The sequence below is a fragment of the Balaenoptera physalus genome, assembly GCF_965194825.1.
Source record: "Balaenoptera physalus genome assembly, chromosome: 21".
Classification (NCBI taxonomy): Eukaryota; Metazoa; Chordata; class Mammalia; order Artiodactyla; family Balaenopteridae; genus Balaenoptera; species Balaenoptera physalus.
The window spans coordinates 36,503,289-36,524,850 of record NC_138902.1 but is presented as its reverse complement, the minus strand read 5'-3'; the positions used below and the strand labels follow the sequence as shown (position 1 = coordinate 36,524,850).

Genomic DNA, 21,562 nt, shown 5'->3' with positions numbered 1-21,562 from the left:
TTAGCAAAGCAATAACAAGGGGGTATAAATAATTGATCAATTGATTGATTGGTCTGACCCATATAAGACTGATGAAATTAGGAGGGTACCAGTAAGACCCACAGTAGCCAAGATTACTAAGGAGACTGTCGTATGTAATTTAATACTAAAATGAAAATTTCTAGGGCTGATGAAGTGTCCAGCAGTGCATATTAATTCATTTTTTGAAACTTTCAAGCTTGTTATTTTTGCATACTTAAACTCTATTAGAGCAAGTATTTGCTATTTTAATGCTTTTAAGAGGATGCAATGTAGATTCATATACACAATGTAGATTCAGATAATACATTCTTTAATTTCAAGAATGAGATCTTGAATAATAAGCACATCTTTTTGATTCTTGAAATGCCTTGTGAATGAGGGCATATGATTTGAATGGTTTCATTTGTAGCCAAATACTTGCAGGTAATTGTAGGTAATCTCAGTTGAGTGTTAAGGCCGTGAGAGTTTGCATAAGTGGCCCCCTCTCCAGGAGCCCTGAGTAAATGCTAACTCCTCGATGGGATGATGTGAGTATGAAATGGAAGGAGAGTGATTATTCGTAATGTCTCTCTGCAGGGCTCCCAAACTCCTGGTGGCTTAGAGATGGAAGGTAACATGTGTGAATCAAGCTGGGATTCTGACATGGTATCTTCCTGTAGGCAGGTGCCACAGGACACGAGTCTATTGCTGTCTCTGGCAATGAGCATGCAGCAATATGTGAATGAATTGAGCTTAAGGATCCACCCACTTCAGCTGTCTTTTCATTAGGCAGCACGCCCCCGCAGGAAAGGGATCATACAGGAAAGAGTCCAGAGAATCGAGATTTGCTGCCGTCCCAGTTACTAAATCCATGAGCATTTAGACAAACGACCGGTCTCTGAGACCTTAGGGAATTCCTCCCTAAAAAATAAAGCTGCATATACACTAATATGTATAAAATAGATAACTAATAAGAACCTCTGTATAAAAAAAATTAAATTTAAAAAAATAACAAAAAAAGATGGCGAACAAATGCTTTACAGGAAAAAAAGAAAAAACAAAACAAAACCCTATGGATTTGCCTCAGAAGAAAAATAATAAAATAATGTAATAAGGGTGATGTAATACTTATTTTGAAACATTAAAATGAAGTTCATTGCTGAGAAAATCAACTGATAACAATAATAAAGGAACTGAGAGATTTATTTTTATTTTTAATGAAAACTGCATATTCTCCAAGTCGAGTTTTTATTTAAAAAAAGAATTCAATGTATCTGTACTTCTGTGTTTCTCAAAGAAAGAACCATCTATCAAAATGGCTTTGTTTAGTCTATTAAAAACAATGAGAACATACTGTATAGCGCAGGGAACCCTACTTAATGCACTGTGGTGACATGAATGGGAAGGAAGTCCAAAGAAGAGGGCATATATGTATATGTATAGCTGACTCACTTTGCTGTACAGTAGAAACTAACACAACACTGTAAAGCAACTCTACTCCAATAAAAATTAATTTAAAAAAAAATAAATAAAACTGCTTGGGAGTTCCTTGAAGATCTAACTCTCTGAATGTGGTTCCTTTTTAAATTAGCAGTCTATGAATGAAGAAGCACACTCAAAGTTATTTTTTCCTTGATTGCAGTATGGTGCGGTAGAAAGGGCACCAACGCGGAAGGCAGACGCGACGGGTGTGAGGTTGGCTGTGCTCCTTGATGGCTGAGAGGCTTGGGACTAATCCCTGCCCCCACTGCAAATGGGAGGTCAGATCATGTCGTTGGCTTTCTGTGAGAATTTAAGAGAAATTATATGGAAAACACCTAGAGAATTCGTTTAAGCAGGTCGATAGGTCAGTCGAACAGCTGGCTCCCCAGGTGAGGCCATTCGAGTTCTTGGCATACTGTGTGGGCTGTGAGGTTGACTTGCACCCTTTTACATGTGAGCCCATAGACCTCAACTTGGCTGTGACATGGGATGCAAATCAGGTCTTCCCCTCTCGGCACCACAAACACTGAATGCAGAGGCAGCGTTAGCAATAGTGTGTAAAAATGGTACAGTATTCCTATATGCAAAGGCTCTTAAAAGAAAGAACTCCTTTGTGCAACTCTGGGTCCCTGAGAGGCCAGGCAAACAAATACTGGTAGAATATAAAACAGAAACACTTCTTAACCTAATACTCTGTTCAGAACATCTGTAGACAGCTGTCGTACGTATGTGAAAAAATTACAGTAAAATATACAGGGCTAGGTAAAGGACATCTCAAGAGGAGAATTTTCGTGTTACTTTTTTCTTTGGGAACATGTTTCCAATTTTATGGATAATTTAATCATTTCCAGAAAAGGTAGCTCAATTTCTGCACTGATTATTTTGGGGTTTCCAGAAATGTCTTATGATTTATTTCTTTTAAAAAATCCACTCAGATTTTTCTCTTGAACTAAACCCTCCTAAGTCAGTTACTTGAAGATTAATTTTTTTCTACTACTTTATTTCAGAAACAGTTCTTCAGTTGGAGATCTGGTCTGTCATTTGGTTTGGTTTGTTTTGTTGAGAGATCAAAGTTAGGCTTTGTTTTGTTTTTTGACTGTGTTTGCCATTCCAACATAGAATGCCTAAAAGGATTCTTCTGGAGAGAAGCCATCCCATTAATTTTTCTATCATTAACCATCCCATAGCATATCGTGTTGAATGACCTGGAGGAAAAAGTACGGGAGCTCACGCACAGTGACCCAGGGTGTCGTGAAAAGCAGGGTACGGAACTGGAGAAGCACATTTCCTGTTCGTGCCTGTATCCCAGCCGTGCAGCTTATTTAATAAACCAGGCAATTAACCTCTACAAGCAGGAGAGGTTGGCAGCGTCATTACACACTAACAAAGCGAGTTCTAACACAAGGTAGATTTTAAAAAATATCCTTATTCAAATAAGAACTAATTTTCTCCTGTAGTAAGAAGACGCTTTGCATGTGAAACTTTAAATGTCCCCAAGAGCCAATTTTCGTAAGACAGCGACACCTTGAAATCTAATTCTCTCAATTTTTTGTCACCTCTGTTCCTTCTACTAAAATGAGGAAATATATTTACTTAAATGGGATGTGTTAGTTTTGGTCTTAAAACCTGGAATGATCAATCTTTGGATGATCTCGACTGCATCCTGTATTTTAACAGGCTGCTCTGTATGATGTGAATTCACTTTGTTCTTCGTGATAGAAAAAGTGGAGTCGTAGATGGTGACGTGTGGGATTCAACGCTAGGAATATAGACTTTGGTTAAAATTCCAGTCGCTTGCCGTGAAATCTGCATCTGACACATCCCTTGATTTCAGGGCTTCACGATTTACATCGCTTGCAAGAGGAACTGTAGAATCACACACCAGTCCTGATGGGGGTCTGGCCAAGGATCGTGTTACCTTGCCTAGTTTAGCTGTCATCTGGTGGGACTTCTTTTGGCCCATGGCCGAGACTGCTCTCCTCCAAACAGACATACACCGCCCACAGCACATCCCCCCCTGCCTGTCCCCAGCATCTGGGTCCCATCATTGGGATCAGCTCCACGTGTGTCTCCTGCTAAAACACGACTCTCCCCGCAGGGAAGCAGCAAGCTGGCTTTCATTAGGCGCTTGTGCTGTGCAGTGAATCACTCACTGATACAATTAGTTTCCGGATATTGACGTACGAGGCTGAAGGCTTCATGTTCCAAGGGGAGAACATGAGAGCGATGGGTGATGTCCCTGGAAGTCGAAGGAGGGGGGAGGACTAAGGATTCACCCCCAAAGGAGGAATTTCAAAGATTTTTGTGGCAGCCTGTGATTAGGTTAGCAAAATATATGAACTCCAGACCTGCATGGTGACCACCTGCAGGGGTCATCACACTCCTGAGGCTACATGTTTTGGTCTCATAATTAAAATAAAGCCTCCACACTTCACAGTCCTGCATCTTATGTGTCTCATAATAATTGTGACAGAATTGGGACTTCCCTGGTGGCGCAGTGGTGAAGAATCCGCCTGCCAATGCAGGGGACATGGGTTCAATCCCAGGTCCGGGAAGATCCCACATGCCGCGGAGCAACTAAGCCCGTGAGCCACACCTACTGAGCCTGCGCTCTAGAGCCCACGAGCCACAACTACTGAGCCATGTGCTGCAACCACTGAAGCCTGCGTGCCTAGAGCCCATGCTCAGTAACAAGAGAAGCCACCACAATGAGAAGCCCACGCACCGCAACGAAGAGTAGCCCCCGCTCGCCACAACTAGAGAAAGCCTGCACACAGCAACAAAGACCCAACACAGCCAAAAATAAAACAAAATGAAAAAATGAAAAAAATAAAATAATTGTGCCAAAATTAGGTGTAATCATTTACGGAGATGTAGGTCAGTTAAGGAAGTTATTGATAAGATTTTTTCCCAAGAAACTCAGTGACTGACGTACTTGTGCATCAGTTTACATTCTCTGTTCGAGTTCTATTATCTTTTTTTTTGAACAATAATGTATCAGTAGTATCACTAATACTTTAAAAAGCTCCAAGGGATAAAAGCGGGGGGGGGGGGGGGGTGGTGGTGGTGGTGGTGGTGGTGGTGGTGTGATGAATTGGGAGACTGGGATTGACATGTATACACTGATATGTGAAACATGGATAACTAATAAGAACCTGCTGTATAAATAAAATAAAATAAATAAAAAATAAAGTCATAAAAATAAATAAAAAAAACCCTCCTATTCCTCCTTATTTCGTACACCTACTGTTGGTTGGCTGTCTTTGCACACCACCAGTGTATCTTATAGAAGACTATCTAAAATTAGACTTGGTTCAACACTATAGTGTTCTCAAATTTCTCCAGGAATAGAAGAATGTGTGAAAAATATGAATGATTAGAATATGTAAATTTTTCGATGGGAGATGATTGGTTTTAATCTGTTGCCATCTTTTGGCATGTGGAGTCATAGGATAACAGAAACTTAGGTTTTTCTTGAGGAAATAGACCTATTTCATTCCTGCCATTGTGTCACCATCTCTATACCCTTCCAAACAGGAGTGAGAGTAAATCAGATCAGACAGGTGACCTCCAGCTTCCTCCTTCATCTCTGTTCAGTGGAAATGTTTGATGTGTCTTGATGACCATAACACACATTGTTTGCTCCTTTTTTCTGTTTTAGTACATTCAGGGTTCTTCTTAAACACATGGTCTCAGGATTTGGTGGGTTTTCCTTTTGTCATTTATTACTTTGACTTGGTTTGTGGGATATGTGAGGACATCACCGTGATGGGGTCATGAGGAACATGGGTGACTTGGAAAATGCACTTGTGCTACCAGATATTCAAATTTGGTGTTCCTAGATCCAGATAATTTAAAATTCCTCATCCTTATTTATGAAGGGATTAAAGCTGCTAATTCTGAGATGTGGAGAGAAAATAAGATCACTTCTTTATGCCTCCTGTCAAAAACCTAAGTTCCACACGTGTTCATGTTTCATCCTGTCTCTTTCCCATCCTCCCAACTTTGGTCAAACAGCCAAAAAAACTGTTGCTTCACTTGTGTGTTTCAAGCTTCCATCCATTTCCCCTTTTTCCAGGTCCTCTAAAGTTCTGCCTTGTGAAAGAGAAAGGGAAATGTATGCAAATTTGAAACTCTATCTGTAAATTCATAAGGGTGCAGGGCGTAAATAGGCTTTTTCAATCAAAAGATGAGAATTTTATACATTCACATGCCAGGGGCATGACTGGGAATGAGAAAAATAATTAGCTCTTTCGGACTAGGGCAGATTTGGGCATAAAGAACATGAGACATATTCTTTTCCTTATAGCAAAACAAAGCCAAGAGAAAAGGATTGGCTTTATTAAATTTACCGTTTACGGTTCTCAAGATGTGCATGTGAACACGTCCATGGCAGGTATCCTTCGAGGAAGCTCAGGGCTGCAAGGGGAGCGGGTCAGTGACCCGTCGTTGTGGTGTCCCCTTGGGCTGTGCATGCTCAATGGCCAGCCTGTGAACTGGGCAGGGATTTGCCTCCAGTGTCTTTCCTGTTCCTGGTTCAGAGCTTGGTTCTTTTATCATTCATTGACGTAATGATTTCATTTCAACAATTGGATTAATTGTCTATACATACCACTGTGTCATCAAGCCCAAGTTACTGATGATTTACCCATCGGTTTGGTCCAGTATAGTTTTAGGTCCTTTATGGCCCCAGTTTGAAATCCCTTGTGAGTTTCCAGGGGTTAAGAACACAGGCTCAAGAGAGATTCCTGGGTTTGAATCTTGACTCTGATACTCACCACCTTTGTGGTCTTAGGTAAGTCAATGAAGCTCTCTGAGGCTTAGTTTCCTCTCCCACAAAACAGGGTGTTATTTTAAGGATTTCATGAGCATGTGGTATAGACAATCTCTGAACAGTGACAGGCAGCTGGCAAAATGCCCTTGGGGTCAGCTGGTATTAGAGTCGGTGTGCGTGTTAGAACCCAAGTCTAGGAAAGCAACTGGTCATGAACTCTTGAGTGACATATAATAATGATCACTCGTTCATCGTCAGGGCTAGAATCCTACAGCCAGACTTTGGGATGCATTATCGAACCCTCCTTGTCTCCAGCCTCTGTCCTGAGGAACAGCTGCGTGTAGGACACAGATAAGGTCCCTTGTGTGAGTTGACTTTTCTCTGATAAGCCATTTGATGAAATTCTTGAATTCGCGTTTTGTTTTCCCAAGTCTCTTAAAATAATTACTAGTCATGTTTATAAAATGCATATATTTTAACAAGGGTTTTTTATGCTCTTTTAATTACACGTAAATTTCTTTTCCTACTAGCCAGCATTTCTAGATTCTCCTAATGCCTGTGTCTATTCTTGTTTGTGAACTTTACCAAAGCCCTTAAGATATTTTTACAGCCCTCTGAGAACACACTGGCAGTCCTGAAGATGTGTGTAAATGTGGATTATCTTCACCGCCTTAAAAAAATATACCGTTTATTTGAAATAATTCTCCTTTACCCAACTGTTACATAATACTTAAATATTTTTAAGTATATATAGCTTTATTAATTTGCCCAATTAAATAACATTGCTAATTGTCCCAGTACCTTCTCTAGCCTGTGAACTCAGTAAGCATGGCTGTGTTTCTTGTATGCGCCAGACTCGTGGAAAGCCCTTGGTTTCAAAATTGTTGGAAGAGGAGATTCCTCATTTCTGTGTTGGGACACACAGGTTCTTTTATTTCTCTCCTCCTCCTATCTCTTCCTCCTTTTCAGTTGCCTCTGGTTTTTACCCAGACAGAGTCACTCTACAGAGTTTCAATAGCAGAGTCAGGAGAATGTTAGGTTGCAGCTAGTGTGGGCTGTCAGTCAGGAGTTATAAAGTGTAAGTGAGGAGCGATCATTCCACGTTGAGTTTCGTCTGTCTCTCTCTCTAGATATCTTTCTCCTTTCTACTCCTGTGTGTGTTCATGTGTATGTGTAGATGGTCCCTGACTCAAGAGTTTTTGACTTGCTAGTGGTAGGAAAGCCATATGCATTCACTAGAAGCCGTACTCTGAGGTTTGAATTGCGATCTGTCTCAGGTTGGCAATATGCGGTCCCATCTCTCTCGTGATGCTGGGCAGAGACAGACACAGCTCCTGGTGAGCCGTGCGATCAGGAGGGTGAACAAAGGATGCACTGAAACCCACTGTGTTTTGTACTTCCAGTACAGTGTTTAATAAGTGACATGAGATATTCTGCACTGTTTTTTTATAATGTAGGCTTTGTGTCAGATGAATTCTGCCCAACCGTAGGCTAATGTAAGTGATCTGAGCCCCACGTTTAAGGTAGGCTAGGAGAAGCTGATGTCCCTTAGGTTAAGTGTGTTAAATGCGTTTTTGACTTAAAGCCATCATAAGTTGAAAATATCTTATCAGGATGTAACCCATTATAAGTTGAGGAGAATCTGTAATTCTAAATACAGAGTTTCCATCTGACTACCTAACTACTGGATTCAGGTTTCAGTTTTTACAGAAGAAGTTAGATTCACAATTAAGAAGGAAATCTCAATTTAAAAATATACTTTGTCAGAGCACAGTGAAATAAATAAATTTGCATATCATTTCAGGTCTTTGAAATACTTTCTCAACATGATTGAGCCCTGAAATAAACTCTAGGGGTCTTTGCCTAATCCCTTTGCTTGCCGATGAAGAAATCATTTAGGGCCTTGCCTTGTTTATCATAGCTGTGCTGAAATTTAGATGAGCATTAAATATCCTAACCCTCACATGAGAAAGTAAAGCAGAAAGCCTTTGAGTTATTCTAAAGTAGCACAGGGCTTATGCCAAATCTTAACATGGAAAAGTGGCATACCTGGGGGAAAAAAGATTGAAAAGAGATCTTGATAGAAAAATCCTACTAATGGATTTTGCACTAGAAAGACAATTTCTGGATCTGTATCACTCAGGTGGAGATGAAGTTGATAGCCCAGAAGGCTCAAGAGCAGAGGAAGAGAACGTTGGAGTTAAAGTACTTACAATCATACTTAAAAGTGGAAAATGCTGTTACTATGTTAGTGTCATTTATAAATAATGCTGTTTCTATTGTCATAATAGAGTCACACCGAGAGGATGCTACTTCATGCTTGGGGGCAAAATCTGCTTAGATTTTTGTTTCTGATAATGTATCATAGACACTGTAATTATGAAATCACTTTCTCAAAATAGCTTGATGCATTGATAGGAAAAGAGGATCAGTGGATTAAGTCTTGGCAAATTTGTTTAGAATGTAATTTGGGAAAAATTCATTTTTATGACAGAGTAGTGTTTAGCTGAGAGTGAATTCCGTTAGGAGGAAATTTTATTTAGCATAAACTAAGATAGGCCAAGTATACTAAATCACCGTAACTGAGTGCAGTTCCTCTCAGGATTCTGGGGAGAAGTAAACTATGTACAGACCATGATATGAGCAATGATATGTTTAAGGAAAATAAGATGTTTTTTATGATGTTAGCCTCTTAGGAAGGAAGGGTGTAAGTTAAAGCAAAGGCAATGGTTTAATTGCTATATATACATATATAACAATATTAAAATATATGCAATATATATAACAATATTAATACTAATATTAATATTAGTGACAGGGCTACTAGAAATCTCATGACGTTCTCAAAATTTAACCAAAGATACTCATGTAAGAGAGACTTAACCCTTTTAGAGGGCAAATAGCCATCTGCCTCTCACACAAAATCTTGATAAGAAAGTTCAAGACGTGTTAGTCAACTATGTTTTGTTTTGTTTTTTTCCCTCCAAGGTTTTCAGTTCTTGTTTTTAAGAGCTCTGTCCAATTACGTACATACATATCAGTCTTCATAGATGTGAAAAAAGCCCTGACACTTCTGGAGTATGTATATTGTTTTAAAACAACTTGGCATGGACATTATTATTAAATGAATCATAGGTAAAATTTTGAGCTTACTATAGGAAGAAGACGTCATCACATTTGCATGTATCTGTACATCCACAGAGACGTAGATAGAAATGCAGATATCTACTGGGCATAGGAACTTTTTATTCCTGAAATTAGCATGGAAAACCATGTCAAAATGGCACCAGTAAATCATTTAGGTATTCCTTCTGCGTTCCTACTCACAAGGCAGATAACAGACTACCTAGAGTGACTCTTTAATTCCTAGTAAGCACTAGACAATAGGAAAAGATGCCTTGACTTGTAGACTTAAGGCATCTGTCTTACTACAAGATGTCCTGATTTTTCTTTGTATAAAGTTGATTACTTCCCTTGTATAACTTGTGGTGAAGTGAACAGAGTACAACTGAACATGAAATCCTTTCTTAGGCTTTTGTCAATGTGCAATTTTACCAAATGTTTTACCTCTAGACTTTTTTGGTCTAATAATTGCAACCTAGAATTGTTGGGAACTCAGTGTAGGGCTGAAATAGTGTAATAAAACCAAATGACTACATCACATTCTTCTTGTTAAATCAAACCAGACTCAAACAGATGTGATAAGAGCTTTGGGAAGGGGAAAACAGGCAGTACAGTACAGACATATCACATCTGCATTTGTAATTGTTTAATATTAAAAAAAGACTTATAGTTTTAACTTTTTAATAAAAACAATGAAGACTTCAAGTATAGTAGCTTCAAATATCTTTGCTGCTGTGCCAATCATAGGACATACTAAAAGTTTTTGAAAATAGAAATTTAAAGAAAGTATAAAGTATTTAACTTTGGCTTTGCCCAACAGAAGTTAAATGAAGCTCTCACAGAGTTTAAAATCCAAACGTTCTTTTTAGCAGTGGAACTATGCAACAGTTTAAATAAATGTAATGTATATAAATATATCATCGTAAAAATCTACCATTGAAATTGATACTGTAAGTAGGTTTATAACTTTTATATTAATTGTTATGAATGATATGTTGAACAGAATAGAAAAATAAATAAATGAAATAGGTACTGTTTTCATTTAGGAGTACACCTCTCTTGAATGGAGTTATAACTTCCTCATTAATTTATGTGAAATAAACTGTGCTCACACCAGTCTTGTTTCCGCTGACCTTTTCACTCAATTTCTTATTTTTTCTCGAGCCTCACCACTTCTAATACTCAAGATTATTGCATTGGTATCAGCAATTTGAGTATCTTGAGTGATACACAATATTTTTGATATATTTCTAAGTGCAATTCATTCTAGTAATTTCTTGAGAGCTGGAAGAAGAATAAATTTGTTCGATTCTGAAACTCATGTTTCTACCGAGTGAACAAGCACTGAGAATATAGAAGGGCTGCCCCACATCGTCCTTACTTTATTTAATAATCACTCATCTTTGACAGGCTGTATCATTTACCCAGATCGCAGGATGTGAGAGGGGAATTGCTTTCTCCCAGTAGAAAATACAGTAAATGAGATTCTATCAGACAACAGGCAGGCAGCTAGAAAAGGACAGACAGAGGTAGGGGTGTGTATGTGTGTGTGTGGGGAGAGAGAGAGAGGTTTGGACCTTTGCTACCTATACTTTTCTTCTTTTTTTTTTTTTTTTGCTGAGAGTGAAATGTTTCTATCACTTTTCTCATACCCATTCCCTTTTCTAATCATTTTCTTTCTCTTCCCACAAATGATTAAGTGATGGTGTCAGGTGAAAACCCAATGCTTTGACTAGGATGCTAGGATTGTTTTCAACAGTGACAACCATGTTTCTGAGTTGCACTCTAGGAAGAAGTAGGTCAAATGTGCATATGTCGTAGGTGATATTGGGTTTGATAGAAATGGGGAGGGGAAAGCAGAGTCAATTTTCTTTCTTTCTTGTTTTCATTGACTTGCCACCCTGTGAATACCATGATGAGTTATATCTAGAGATAAAGTGGCTTACAAAGATCTAAAGATACATGGATGGAAGCAAGATAAAATTCTGAAGGAATGCAAATTACAGAATCTGCAACGAGGCTACTATAAAAATTCACACGTTGCTTAGGGAAGGCCAGAAATTTGGTTCGAAATTTTCTTTTAGTCAACACTAAGCAACTTAAACAGCTCCATGATTTACTAGGTGTTAAAAATAAACTGGTTGCCCCGAAGAACATATGTTTCCTGAAGGAAGATAACACTGACATTTATCCCCAGAGTCCTCATGCAAAGGATACGAATGATGTACTACAGAGATAATCAGCAACGTACATCCTCATCAGCGTATTTGCAGAGAGACTGAAGAGTGAGTTCCTCACTGGTCATTGTTCAGATTCCTCATTCTCAGCTGGTGTGATGGGTGATGGCTATAAGCACTGGAACCACAAATTTAGCTCTTGACGGTCTCAATGATTAACTGAATCAACTCTCCTACCCCCCTCAACCAACACTGGACTTCATTCTTTCGTGCTCAAATACGAATGAGTGCATTCCATTTCAGCGATTTAAAGCAGATCACATGTATATATTTTATCTACCATTGTGCATGTTGAACTTCCGCAAACTTCCAAACAGTAGTCATATAACATTGTTTTTACAACTCTTAGTATGTTGTTACTTTTTTTTCTGAGATAATAGTTTGACTCTTCCCTTCCTATTCATGATTCCTTTTAAAGTTCATTAAAGAAAACATGAATGTGTGTTTATTTTAAAGTGCTACCATGTTATTTGATATCTAAACTTATGGTAATAAATATTAAAACTTCAAAACGGACTACACTAAATAATCAACATTTTTTTGTTCAGTTAAGTTTTGAATCTAATGAGAGAATGTCTTATTATTAAATACTGTGTTTTTGTACTAATTTGATGATTTTAATCTGTATATATTTTCTTGAGTGCCTCCATCCAAAGCCCTCCAGTCTTTTGTTTTATTAAATTTTTAAATTTGAGATAATCATAGATTTACATGCAGCTGTCTTTGCCCAGTTTCTCGAAAGGTAACATCTTACAAAACGGTAGTAGAGGGACACTGCCAGGATACCGACATTGAAACTGTCGAGACACAGAACGTAAGATTCCCTCATGTGGTCCTTTTATGGCCACGCCCACCTCCCTCCTGTCCCAACTCCCTGCTTCACTACTGGCCACAAACAACCTGTTCTCCTTTTCAATAAGTTTGTCATTTCAAGAATGTTAAAGTCATACAGTACGTAATCTATCTCGGGTTGACTTTTTTCCCACTCTGCATAATTCTCTGAAGAGTCATCCAGGTGTTATAAATCAATAGTTCATTTCTCTTTAGTTTTGAGTAATAGTAGTACATGGTATAGATGTTCCACAGTTCGTATATCATTCACCTCTTGAGGGATATATGAGTTATTTCCAGTTTTTGATTATTAAGTGTATGTTTATGTGTATATATATGTGTACATATATATATTCATATATATTCTAGTACAGGTTTTGTGTGAGCATAAATCTTCATTTCTCTGGGGTAAATACTGCCCAGGAGAGTAATTGCTTGGTCATCTGATAATTGCATGTTTAATTTTTTAAGAAACTGTCAAACTGTTTTCCAAAGTGGTTCTGCCCACTAGCGATATATGAGCAATCCATTTTCTCCACATTCTAGCCAGTGTTTGGTATTGTCACTGTTTTTTATTTTAGCCATTCTGAATAGGTGTGTATGTTCTGTTTTTCATTTTAGCCATTCTGAATAGGTGTGTGTATCACTACCATAGGAGGGATATTTCTTTGTGGTTTTAATTTGCATTTCTCAAATGACTGATGGTGTTGAACATCTTTTCATGTGCTTATTTGCCATCTGTATATCCTTTTAGATGAAACGACACTTTGTTTTTTGCCTGTTTTCTAATTACATTATTTGTTCTTCTGCTGTTGCGTCTTTAAAGTTTTTTTATATATTCTAGACACATGTCCTTGTCAGATACGTGGTTTGCAGATATTTTTTAGCAGTCTGTAGCGTGTCTTTTCATTTCTTAACTGGGTCTTTCACAGAGCGAATGGTTTTAATGTTTATCACTTGTTTCTTTTATGGATTGTGCTTTTGATGTCCAGTCTAGGAACTCTCTGGCTAGTCCAAGATCCTAAAGATTTTCCCCTATGATTTCTCCTAGAAGTTGTATATTTTTACATTTTACGTTGATGCCTGTGATCCCATATTGAGTTAATTATTCTGTAGGGTGTTCGACTTTGGTCTAGGCTCTTTTTTGGTTGTTTTTGCCTGTGGACTCCCAGTTGTTCAAGCGCCATTTGTTGAAAGGCTTTCTTCGCTCCACTGAGTTGTCTTTGCATCTTTTCAAAAATTATTTGGGCATATTTGCATGAGTCTGTTTCTGAGTTCTCTGTTTTCATACACTGATGGATTGGTCTGTCCCTCTGCCAGTACCACATGGATTTGGTTACTGTAGCTACAAAGTAAGTCTTGAAAACAGGTGTACTGATTCCTCCTATTTTATCCTTTTTCAAAATTGTTTAAGCCATTCTTTTTTTTTTTTTTGGCTTTCCATTTAAATTTTAGAAGAATCTTGGCTGTGTCTAAAAAAAGTCTTGCTGGGATTTTAATAGAAATTGTCTTAAACCTACATATAAGTCTGAGGAGAATGGACATCTTTACAGTGTTGAGTCTTCCAGTCTATTAACGTGGTATATTGCTCTATTTAATTTTTTATTCATTTCTTTCTTCAGCATTATAGGGTTTTCAGGACACAGTTTTGTACCTGTTATATCTAAGTGTTCTTTTGGCGATTGTAAATGGCATTGTATCTTTAATTTTGGTGTCCACATGGTCAGTGCTAGCATGTATAAATAAAACTGAATTTTGTATGTTCATTGTGTATCCTGGGCAGTTGCTAATTTCAAGTATTAACTCAAGTTTTCTTGTAGATTCCTTGGCATAATCTATGTAGCTAATTGCGCAAGTAGAGTCGATTCTATTTTTTCCTTTCTGATCCGTAGGCATTTATTTCTTTTACTTGGCTTATTGCACTGGCTAGATCCTCTGGCATAATGTTGAATAAAAGTGGTGAAACCATACCTTTTTGCCTGTTCTCAGTCTTAGGGGGAAGCATTCAGTCTTCCCCCAATAAGTATAATGTTAGATGTAGGTTGTTGTTTGTTTGTTTGTTTGTTTTTACAGGTACTCATTGTCAAGTTGGGGATGTTTTCCTCCATTTGTATTTTATTGAAAGTTTTTCTCATGATTGGATGCTTAAATTAGTCAAATGCTTTTTCCTACATAGAATATTACAGTCCTGTGATTTTATTCTGTAGCTTGTTATTATGGCAGATTACGTTGATTGATTTTCAAATACTGAACTGTGTTTACATTCCTGGAATAAACACCCCTTGGCCTTATTGAATAACTGTTATCTATTGCTTACTTCTATTTTCTCTTATTCTGTTAAGGACTCTTACATCTGTATTTATGAGGGGTATTTGTCTGTTTCTTTCTTTCTTTTTTTTTTTTTTTTGGTGCTGCCTTTGTCCGTCTTTGGTAGCAGGGTGTCTTAGCTTGGTCTGCACAACAAAATACCATAGATTGGGTGGCTTAAACAACAGAAATGTATTTTCTCACATGTCTGGAGGCTAAAAATCTGATATTAGGGTGTAGTATGGTCAAGTTCTCGTGAAGACTCTCCTCCTGGTTCGTAGACCCCTGTCTTCTGGGTGTGCGAGCACATGACCTTTTCTTAGTGCACGCGTGTGGCAGGGTCGGAGGAAAGGGAAGAGACAGAGAGAGTTCTTTCTCTTCTTTGTCCTCTTCTTATAAGGCCACCAGTCCTGTTAGATTAGCATCCCATCCTTATGAATTTAGTTCCTCTTAATTACCTCCTAAAAGCCTTATTTATGGTTATTAAAGGGGAAACCTGGGGGAAAGTGATAAATTAGGAGATTGATATGAACATATATACATTACTGAACATAAAGTGGATATCTAGTACCTACGGTATAGCACAGGGAACTCTACTCAATATTCTGTAATAACCTGTATGGGAAAATAATCTGAAAAAGAATGGAGATATATATATATATAGATAGATAGATAGATAGATAGATAGATCCATATCTACAAATAAACTGATTCACTTTGCTGTACACCTGAAACTAACACAACATTGTAAATCAACCATATGCCAATGAAAACTGAAAAAATAAAGAAATGACAAATACAGTTACATTGGGGGTTAGGGCTTCACGATGCAAATTTTGGAAGCAACAATTCAGTCCATAGCACAGAGTAATAATAGTGCCATAAAATGAGTAAGGAAGTGTTTTATCCACTTCTGTTTTCTGGAAGAGATTGCGTAAAATTGTTAATTCTTTACATGTTTGGTAGATGTCTCGGTGCATTTAGGTAAATGCCTTAGTATGCATAACAGATACCATAGACTGGGTGGCTTATAAAAAACAAAAACTTCTCTCGTGTGGTTCTTGAGCCTGGGAAGTCCAAGGTCAAGGTGCCCGCTGTTTCAGTGTCTGCTGAAGGCCCGCTTCCTGTTCAGAGACAGTGTCTTCTTGCTGTGTCCCTGCATGGCAGAAGGGGCGAGAGAACTCTCTGGAGTCGCTTTCATAAGGATACTGTGCCCTCATGATCTAATTACCACCCAAAGGCCCCACTCCAAATACCATCATGATGGGGATTAGATTTCAACATATGACTTTGGGGTGACACAGACATTCAGTCTATGGCAGAAGAATTCTTCTGTAAAACCACCTGGGCCTGGACTTTTCTTTCAGGGGAGTTTTAATAGTTATAGTGTAACTATTCAATGTTACATTACATTAACATTTACATTACATTACATTAAATGTAATGTAAATGTTATTCACATTTTCTGTTTCATGGAGTAAGTTGTGGTCATTCGTTGTGTGTGTGTGTGTTTTAAGGAAGTAAGCAATTTCAGTTTTGTCAAATTTATGGGTGTAGTTTTTAGAGCAGTTTTTCCATATCTGTGGGGTCTCTAGTAATATTTGCTATTTTATTCCTGTTATTAGATATTTATCTAATCCCCCTCTTTATTCTTATCCCTATTCTTATCTCTATTTATTCTTATCCCCCTCTTTTTTTTTTTTTTTGGTCATTTCTGCTACATGTGTTAATTTTGTTGATCTTTTCCAAGAATTAGGCATTGTTTCATTGCTTTCCCGTTTTCATTTCCATTGATTTTGGCATTTATCTGTAATTTCTTGCCTTCTTGCTTTAGGTTTATTTTACTCTCCCTTTTCTAAGCTCTTGAGATGGGAACTTGGATTACACATATGAGAATTTTCCTCTTTCCTAATGTATGTTTTCAGTGCTGTTAACTTCCCCCTCAGCACTGCTTAGCTGCGTCCTACAGATATTGATATCTTGTGTTTATATTTCATTCAGTTTAATGTACTTTAAAAAATTTCCCTTGAGACTTCTTTGATCCATGGATTATTTAGAAGTGTGCTGTTTGCTGGTTGACAATTGTCCTGTCATTTTTCTCTTATTAGTTTCTGGTTTGATTCTGCAACTACAGTGGTTGTAATTAGGCCTTTAATACCGTAGACTTACTGGCAAGACAGAGTTTCTCCCCCTGGAAATGAATGTTCAGGTTGATTTTTTTTCTTTTTTTTGAGTCAGAAGTTTGTGTTCAGACTACACTAAACCATGCAACTGTAGACAAATTATTTAATTAGTAAACTTTAGGTAAGATATAATTTGAAGCATCTCTTTAACCTTTAGAAAAGCTATCTGTTTGTAAAGTATTATATTTTACATATTATTATACTAGTTCACTCCTTCAGAGTTCTTTCTCATCATTAAGATTTCTTAATATATCCCAACCTAGTTATAATTGAAACACATATCTTAAAATCCAAAAGATTTGTCTTGAAAACCAAATATCAAAATCAATTCATTTGACCTGAGCTCAAGGTAGTGATTGATTTTTATTTCTGACGTTGTGACTAGGATTTGTTTTCTTTTTAAGAGAAACCGATTTATTGGGGGGTGGGAAGATAGTAAGAATAAGCACATTAATGGTGAGTTGTGACAGCACACTATCTAATAATTTAAGAGAAAAATAAACTCAAAAGCACATGCAGTGTTACATTGTTTCGCACAGCAGGTGTAAGGATGACTGCATTGCTGTAAGTTCTGTGCGCTCTCTTTAGACAATGGTGTATTGTACATGTCCTTCAAGAAAAAAATCTTTTCAAAAAGTGTTTAAATAAGCAAACTCTGGTCCTTGAAAATGCTTCATTTCAATTACCTGGCAACACCTGGTGTATGGATCACGTAATTGTTCAGTGACTTATGTCAAATAAACAGGCCACAGTGGAAAGAGGAATTGAATGACTTCATCAAATAAGCTTCAATAACAAGTTCACGCTTTTTGACTGTATTCACCTCTTTTTGAAATTTAGGTTGTCGGGATTTCAGCTCCCTTCCTGCATCGTCAGCACCGGCTCCATCCTTACTCTGTGGTTCACGACAGACTTCGCCGTGAGTGCCCAGGGATTCAAAGCCCTGTATGAAGGTAGGATGCTCGTTGTGCACTGCGCACACCCACCGTCCAGGTGACCTCACACTGAAGATTTTCATGCAAACAGAAGCTGCTATTTCAGAGGTGGTTTAATGGTGCAAACATTTGACTTGTGTGCTTTGATGATGGGAGAACACTATTTACTACAGTGGCCCAACATTCTAGCACAAAACGTGTGTTGACAATTTTCCTTTACTGGTAGAACTTTTTGATTGGAAGAGTGGTTTTTCTTTTGACATGTGGTAGAGAAGTTTTGAGAATGTAGAATACTAATTGATAGAGCGCCTTTTCTGTGAAGAATTAATTCTTAAGGCAGACATGTTTTCTTAAAATTATTGTTGGACAGTAATACTCAGAGTTGGTGCTTAGGTAAAGGGAATTCCATTGCGTGAGTTTTGGTTGACAAAGTGGAAACTTTTAATGGAGAAAATGATTTCAGTTTTACTGTTTGGAGCTTGCAAGGCATCAGGAGTGAGTTTTGTTTTGTTTTTGTTTTTTGGTGTTTTCGGATTTTGTGCCAAGGTGCCCTTAGGGTCTTGCTGTCATTGGTGACTGTTTGGGGCAGAAATTTTAAGAAGATAAAAGAGAGTTCAACCTTTGATAGAGGGAATAATACAGATGACCACTTTAAGTATTCAGTTTTAAGAAATTGCACTACTAATACTGTAAGTGTAAATGCTGAGGTCTCTTTAGTCTTGTTTCACATAGATATTTTAAATTTTCTTTCATGTGTAACACAAAATCTTTTATTTTTAACATAGACTCTGAAGCCCATGAATTGAAAAGGACTGTGGGTAAGGGATAGCCCAATCCCTGTTTACAACACACACTGTTCACTTAACGAGCCTTTCTGGGTTCAGTCACATCTGTGTATGTTCTTCTTTGGAGTGTTCTGTACACTTGGGCAAAAATCATTCTTCGTGGAAAGATAAAATCTACATGTGCTTTGTGCAACTGAACTTAACTACTATGCAATTATCAGAAAATACAAGGGTAGAATGTCCTCTTTGCACAGTAAAATAAACAGAGCAATTTATCCTTTTATTTAAAGTCTTATGTGGAATGATGCTTAGTATTGTATACTATTCTGACTGCAATTCTTCCAGGCCACTGCGTTTATATATAAACCTGCATCAGTGGCCTGAAAGGGTAACTCATCTTTAAGTATATTACTGATTACCAGGGGATAATTTAATCTTTGGAAGAGTAACAGGCTAGTTTAAGATTAATGGGTGCTATTATCTTTCAGATTTGCTTGTATCTACCACTATCCTGTATACCCTAACTTCACATAATTTCTTTTTCGCTTAACATTACAAAAGTGTTTCTAAAGCCATCTGTACTAGGTACTGTGAAACAGAACTTGTCCAATCAGCATATATGGTATTTGCTCGGAAGGTAGATAATGCTTCAACATTTTAGAAACCTTGGCAATTTTCCTCCCCTTTCTGACAAAGTTGATCCTTGAATATCATGTTTTGTTAAATTTCGTAAGATAAATGTTGCAGAAACTCTACTGATGCTGGGAGATTGCCAGATGAATAATTCTACTGAATCTTTCCGGGCTATTGTTGTTGGTGTTAGTGGTTGTCAGCATGGTAAAATAAAAAATGATTGAGATTTTTCTCTGTTGGGAAAATGTTTATGAGTTATTAACAAAATTGGGAAAATGACGAGAAAAGTAAACAAGGTCATGAGTTCAATGTATTTTTTCAAATGTTGATGTGTGAAGATGCAGTTTTTTGAAATTTGTGTTTTAAATAGTGACATTACAATATAGTCTGATATTTACAAGTTAATACAAGTCATTATTTTGAAAGAAAAAACTATTAAAATAAAAAGTACTTTGTCAGCAAAACAGAAATTGTATAAAATATTCAATATCTTTATTTGTAAAATAGTTCTCAATTAGATTAAAGGTCTACTGAGAAAATAAATTTGTACTATCTGGAGAAATAAAGTTAAATAGTCTAAACAGAAGATTAAAGACTAGAGAATTTATCTAGAAGAGACTAAAGCTTTCACTGTAGGTATCAACTGATTTATCAATAGTATCAGTTCTCACAGGGAATTTAGACATAATTGTAACTTACCAATGTAATGGTCATGGGGAAAAGTGAGATTTTTATTGAGCAGTGTATAAAATATGTAAATACACTTATTCAGATATAATATTAAGCAGAAGCAGTGATAATAGTCAGAAAAATGTCTAAAGTCGTTTTGTAACCAGAACATTGAATCCCATTGGTTTTTATATTGGCAAGACTCCATCAAGTAATTAATATAAGCCAAATAATATAATAAAACGTCCACGTCTTATCCAAGACCTCTAAAGAGAATTTAATTTAAAAATGTAATACTAGGGCTTCCCTGGTGGCACAGTGGTCAAGAATCCGCCTGCCAATGCAGGGGACACAGGTTCGAGCCCTGGTCCAGGAAGATCCCACATGCCGCAGAGAAACTAAGCCCGTACGCCACAACTATTGAGCTCTGTGCTCTAGAGCCCACTAGCCACAACTTCTGAGCCCGCGTGCCACAACTGCTGAAGCCCACGCACCTAGAGCCCGTGCTCCGCAACAAGAGAAGCCACTGCAAGGAGAAGACTGCACACCGCAGCGAAGAGTAGCCCCCGCTCGCCGCAACTAGAGAAAGCCTGTGCACAGCAACAAAGACCCAACACAGCCAAAAATAAATAAATAAATTTATTTTTTTAAAAATGTAATACTAAATCAGCTTAAAAATTTTTTTCTCTAGTTCTTAAACCATTACTAATTTATCTAATTAAAATTAGTAATTATTTAGTATTACCATATTGATGTTTAAATTTCTAATTTTCATTTATTTGCTTGAATTGGAGAAAATCTTCCAAATTTAAAAAATCTGTCTATACAAAATAACCTTTATAATAAACTTAATCAAGGAACTGAACTTTATTATAGTTTGCTGATGGTACTTTGGACTGGTACATTGCATAAATTATTCATACATAGAGATATTAAGCTACCTAAGGAGTGTGGAAACAATAAATTAAAATATTCTAATTGATGCATTCGGTTGTTGAATTTAACCCTGGAAATTAAATGGAAATATTTATAAATTTCACACTAACATTATTCACATACAGTAATTAGCTCTCTAAATAGTGAGTAAGTTTATAGATTGTTGATGAAATCAACATATTTTAACCCATAAATACAGACTAATAAAATTGTAGTTACTAATTTAGTAGGGTGTTTTATAATGTTAAATTTCCTAGTTCCGTCACTGAACATTATTCTTCGTGGTCAACCAAAGAATTTGCATAATTTTCTTTGGTAAATTTATAACAAAAATTATTAGGATTACACATAATTTACAGTGAGATGGATTACTGTCAAAATTCCTACATTTATCCAATACTGAAGTCCTATGTGTATAAATAGCATTCATTCATGTATTTCTATTTGCCAACTTCCTTTCATCAAGATCTCAGTTACTAAAATAAAATTATTTTTGTCATCAAGTTTATTTATGATTTAAGAAAAAAAATCATATAGGAGGTCGGAAAATTGACATGGCATGTCAGGACGTGACAGATATTATGTCATGACAAATGTGTGACAAGGCAGTCATTAGACTTAAGGACAAAGAGAACAAATCCATTTGGTGACATGGGACAATCTCGAG

The 21,562-nt window shown here is 37.1% G+C and overlaps 1 protein-coding gene across 1 annotated transcript in view; it reads left to right on the top strand.

Annotated features, from left to right (window-relative positions):
• Nucleotides 1-21,562, top strand: part of CSMD1 (CUB and Sushi multiple domains 1) — a gene marked incomplete at its 5' end in the record, with an annotated part of 1,822,885 nt that overhangs the window by 519,062 nt on the left and 1,282,261 nt on the right. The window contains one exon of the mRNA XM_082444064.1: nucleotides 17,778-17,890. Within this exon, the coding sequence (XP_082300190.1) occupies nucleotides 17,778-17,890 (113 nt within the window). The remainder of the gene's footprint in view (nucleotides 1-17,777; nucleotides 17,891-21,562) is intronic.